At 52.8% G+C, this 5,385-nt stretch overlaps 1 protein-coding gene across 1 annotated transcript; it reads left to right on the forward strand.

Moving 5' to 3' along the window:
• Positions 1 to 1,945: 1,945 nt before the first annotated feature.
• Positions 1,946 to 3,283, forward strand: GPR150 (G protein-coupled receptor 150). The gene has a single exon (XM_068979469.1). The coding sequence runs from the start codon at positions 1,946 to 1,948 to the stop codon at positions 3,281 to 3,283; it is 1,338 nt and encodes a 445-aa protein (XP_068835570.1).
• The last annotated feature ends 2,102 nt before the right edge of the window (positions 3,284 to 5,385 follow it).

The following is a 5,385-nucleotide window of genomic DNA, read 5'->3' on the forward strand; positions in this document are numbered from 1 at the left end:
ATTCCCTGAAGAATTTCCAGAAGAATTGGGTTTTTTAATATCAATGTTTTATCAGGTCTTAGCAAAGCTCTGTAAAATGTAATTTTTCTGGTAGAGTCTTGTTTTGCTGTATGGAAGCATTTCAACAAATTTGAGACAAACTATAGAATTATCTTGAGAAATACTAAGGTGATATTGGCTAGAAGAATCACTGAGTTATGAGTATTGCTCAGAGACAGCTCCCTGGAAGAAGTGGTTCATAAGCCAAAATGATGTATGTGATACAGAGAGAGGCCATGGGCAAACTCCTCTGAGGGGAGAATGTGAAAATTAAACCAGGAGCTTCATTTCCCAAGGCTATCACCCTACCTCCGAAATGCTCCAACAGTAATGGCTATTCCTATCCCTCCCCAGAGCTTCCCTGAGCTTTTCTGGATCATACTGGCATAGGAATAACAGGCTTTTTCCCCCGTAGGTTGATGGATTTATAATCAAGGTAGAAACATTGCTCAAATTTTTCTGAAATGCATCACATAGCCATTAATTCATCAACTCAAAAAAAAAAATTTACTGATACCTACCACGTGTCAGGTCCAGTGATGATAGGTACTGGGGATATAATAAAAATGGCAAAGTTCTCTGGTCAAAGGACAATGGCTTGGGAAATGAAATTCCCACTGCAACTGGCAGAGATATCCGCTGCACCCACCAAACCCACCTATCCTGCACATCTCAGCCTGGGAATGTGAACCCCAACAGACACCCAGACCAGGAAGCACAGGAAGTGTACTTTCACCATAATTAATGTGGAGGGTGCATAAAAGACAAATTGATGCTTCCAACAGGAAAACTAAAATTTGTGAGGAGGTAGGGCTGAAATAAAAAGAGATAGCATTTAATCTAAACCACTTCCTGTGAGTTGGATGTCTTTTTTAAAAATTGGCCGCCTTATCATTTTCTTAGTCACCTTTTCTCTAGGCTTATTGGAGGCGTACTCACTCCTAGCAACCTCCCATCTGCTGAAAAACAGAACCAAGAGAATGAAGAGCCATGATGATACATCCAGCACTGAGTGAAAATATTAGGAGAAAAGCAATAAATGTACTACCCTATTTGCATAAAACCTATTAATGCCCTCTTCAGACTAACGACATGAATTTTATATCAAGGAGAACAGCTGTGATCTGCTGTTTCTAGTAATGCGGAGTATTTGAAACAACCTGCAAACCACCGCTACTCCTAATTGCCAGCCTGTACCGTTGACTTGAGCTCTCTCCAAATAAAACGCTCTGGTTGTTGGCCAGAGGAAGATTTATCTGTTGCGCTCCTCGGCTCAAAACGCTGTTCGGTTTCTTGTGTTCCTGTTTTTCCCACGCTAGTGCAAATCCATTGCATTTCAAATCTTTCTCTTTTTATTTTAATCAAAACCAGTGCCTTTTCTACTTTTTTTTCCTGCTGCCAATCTACCATTTTGAGGGGTATAGCCTCAATCAGGACCTCAGGACCTTCCTCCCCAGTGTGCTGGTCCGGGTTAACGATGGCCGGGCAAAGCCACCTTCTGTCTGGCTGTTCGTTGTTCGGTCTCTAAGTCGTGTCTGGCTGAGTTCTACGTAAACAGCCAACGTGAGAGGTTCCTAGAGCCCAGGATTTTGCGACTCCCGCGAGGGCAGCGCGGGGCTGCGGCAGAGATTGGAAGGAGATCTACCCGGATTGGGAGGGGAGACGCGCAGAGGAAGGTGGAGAAGAGGGATCATGTGTGTTCCTCCAGTGTACAACCCCCATTTGAGTGACAAATGACGAGGACATCCTATAAAAACAACTAAGCGCCAAGCTGCCCGCATCCATCTCCCTCTTCGCGCGTGTGCGTTTTCAACTAACTTTGGGAACTCGGCGCAGCATCTCCTCCACCTCGGTTTCCCGCGCCCTGCCTGCCCTTTTCGGTACCTCCTCTTCCTCCAGGCAAAGGATGGAGGCTCCCTTCAGCCCCTCAACTCCGTCGCCGGCGCCCAACCTCTCCGTACCCATCTCGCTGGGCTGGGGTCTCAACCTGACTTCCGGACAGGGAGCCCCCGGACAAGGAGCCCCTGTCCCGGGACCCTCGCCTCCGCCGCCTCCGCCGCCGTCCGGGCCGCCCAGCCGCCGCGTCCGCCTGGTCTTCCTGGGGGTCATCCTGGTGGTGACGGTGGCCGGCAACGCCACGGTGCTGTGTCGCCTGTGCGGCGGCGGCGGCGGCGGCGGGCCCTGGCCGGGTCCCAAGCGTCGCAAGATGGACTTCCTGCTGGTGCAGCTGGCCCTGGCCGACCTGTACGCGGGCGGGGGCACCGCGCTGTCGCAGCTGGCTTGGGAACTGCTGGGCGAGCCGCGCCGGGCCGCGGGCGACCTGGCGTGCCGCTGCGTGCACCTCCTGCGGGCGTCCGGCCGCGCCGCCTCGGCCCACCTCGTGGCGCTCATCGCCCTCGAGCGCCAGCGCGCCGTGCGCCGTCCGCAGGGCCCGCCGCTGCCGGCGCGCGCCCTCGCCACCCTGGGCTGGCTGCTGGCGCTGCTGCTGGCGCTGCCCGCCGCCTTCGTGGTGCGCGGGGGCGCCCCCTCGCCGCCGCCGCCCGCCGCGCCCCCGCCCGCCCGCGCCTGGCCCGGGGAGCGCCGCTGCCACGACATCTTCGCGCCGCTGCCGCGCTGGCACCTGATGCTGTACGCGCTCTACGAGGCCTTGGCTGGCTTCGCGGCGCCGGCCGCGGTCATGAGCGTCGCGGGCGGCCGCCTGCTCCGCGCCTGGCGGCCGCGCCAGCCCCAGGCCCCATCGGCGGCGGCGGCACCCAGGTCAGCCAGTCCGGGCCAGGCCTCCGGGCCCAACGTGCTGCCGCGCGCCAAGGTGCAGAGCCTCAAGATGAGCCTAGTGCTGGCGCTGCTGTTCGTGGGGTGCCAGCTGCCCTACTTCGCGGCCCGGCTGGCAGCCACGTGGTCGTCTGGACCCGTGGGGGACTGGGAGACCGACGACCTGGCGGTGGCGCTGCGCCTCGTGGGGGTGGCCAACAGCGCCCTCGATCCCTTCGTCTACCTGTTCTTCCAGGCGGGCGGCTGTCGGCTCCGGCGGCGCCTGCGGAGGCGCCTGGGCGCGCTGTGCTGCCCGCCGGAGGGAGTCGAGGAGGACGAGGAGGGGGCCCGGGGCCACCAGGCTCTCCACCGCCACCGCTGGCCCCACCCGCATTATCACCACGCCCGGCGGGAGCAGGCCGAGAAGGGTTACCTGCGCCCACCGCCGCCGCGCCCCCGGCCGCCGCCCTGCTCCTGCGAAAGCGTCTTCTAGGCTGTTCGATGGCCGGGGACGGGTCATCTGTCGCTGCGCCGCCGCCTCCGCGCAACACGAGGCCGGCCGGGGTCTTTCTAGCTCACAGCCAGCAGGAGCGTCTCTGAGAGCCTCACCCTGAATCTGCCCCTGCCCTCCACTCCCCTATTGTAATTTTATATATTGTTTACATTTTACACTCTTCCAGGTTTTCTCCTTTCCTTGTCACATGTCCCCCATTAGGAGACGAGAGAGTGACCCGCTGGGAATTTGAAAAATTGAAGTTAGAGTTATTTTTGCAGTTCTCTTTTGCTCCCATAGTCTTCTGGCTAAGATCACTGGTTTTAGCCAAAGTGCCGAGCTCTCATTCTTTCATGTGCGGCCCCTGTTTTCACTTATTTGGGATAGTGTTCAACTGTACCTTTGGGACCAGAGAAGGCGCCTCTAGTTCCGGGAGGAATAGCCTCACATTGTTCTCCCCGGAGAGCCTGAAAACTGTACCGGTGATTCTATCAGAAATGTAATCTTGCTGTCACTTCAGAGCCACAGAGTATTTGTGAAATAAAAACATTTCCCACCGAGCAATTAGGACTTAAAAAAAAAACCACACATGGTACTGTGTTTTCTCAGAAAAAAAAAAAAAAATCAGTGTGGTCTTTATTTTTAGTCTAGCTTCCACTTCAGGAGAAAGCTGGGATTGTAGGAGGGAGACATAAAAGCTTCCCTTGGAACCTTTCAAAGACGCCCAGTTTCTGTAGGAAATGGTTCCTGTGTCCAGACCAGCCTCTACAGCTGCGATGCTGTGAACAGGTGGGGACTCTCAGCACAAAAACCCTAGCAGACTAGAGAAGGGAAGTACCTGGGTGCTGCACAGGGGAGAGGCTCAGTCCCAGGTGGAGCTTTAGGGAGACTGGCAGCTGGAAAGAAAGCTGCAACCTCCCAATGCTGCACGGATATCCAAAACTCTCTCTCTCTCTCTCTTTTTCTTTTTCCCCCACAAAGGCAGTGTCTCCTAATGTGCACTGCTGAGGACAAAGTCAAGGAGCAGATTTAGTCAGTGACCTCCTCCTCCTAACTGTCCTTGGTTCTAGAGAGAAGTAACAGCACTGATGAACAAATATCCGTGTGTTTACCAGTGTCTTTAATCTGAGAATCTGCAAGCTTTCCATTACAGTGTTTCAGGTTCCTGCACAAATGCAGGACTAAGATTCAAAAAGAGGAAATGACTGGTGAAGTTCACTGGTGGAGCTAATGCTCTTTGAGATCCTTCTTTGTTTTGATCACTGATGAATCTCACATTCTTAGACAATATTTGATATATAGTATGCACCCAAAACACATTTGTTGATTAATCATCATATGAGTCAGGCATAGATAGACTGGAATAAAAGATTTACAAAAAGACATCTTCATTAAACTTGGCTTACCTCCCTCCAAAATTGTGTCCAAAAATGTTATAGAGTTACAGATTTTCCTTCCTTTCTTTAATCCTTCTTATCCTGCTGAGGCATGCAATGTACCAAGAATAAGACACCTAAAGAGAAAAGAACAAAATTGTCTTCATGAACCTAAATCTGGGTTATAGCATTACTTTTATTCATTAATAAACACTTACTACTTATTTTGTGCCAAGCAACCTGCTCGGCATTGGAGATGCTAAGGTGAATAAGACACATCTTTCCCTCAAAGACTTTGTAATCATGCGTAGGAGACACTCTGAGAAGTGCAGCACAAATATAGTCAGATGGGATTTAACAGGGGTTCCAGTCAGGGTGTCAGGGCACTGAAGAACATCAGACAACTTTGACAGCCTGGGGGAAAGGGGCGTGGCCCATCAGATGTGCATGCTAAGTTGCTTCAGTCCTGTCTGACTCTTTGTGATCCTATGGACTGCAGCCCACCAGGATCCTCTGAACATGGGATTCTCCAGGCAAGAATACTGGAGTGGGTTCCCATGCCCTCCTCCAGGGGATCTGCTTAACCCAGGGATCATTTCCTGCGGCCCCTGCATTGCGGGCACATTCTTTATCACGGAGCCACTGGGGAATACTGAAAGGTATTCTATGCAGTTAAAAAAGAGCTAGCCACACAGGAACATACAGCTAAAATAAGTAAACAAGACC

This window comes from Capricornis sumatraensis, chromosome 9 (genome assembly GCF_032405125.1).
Source record: "Capricornis sumatraensis isolate serow.1 chromosome 9, serow.2, whole genome shotgun sequence".
NCBI lineage: Eukaryota > Metazoa > Chordata > Mammalia > Artiodactyla > Bovidae > Capricornis > Capricornis sumatraensis.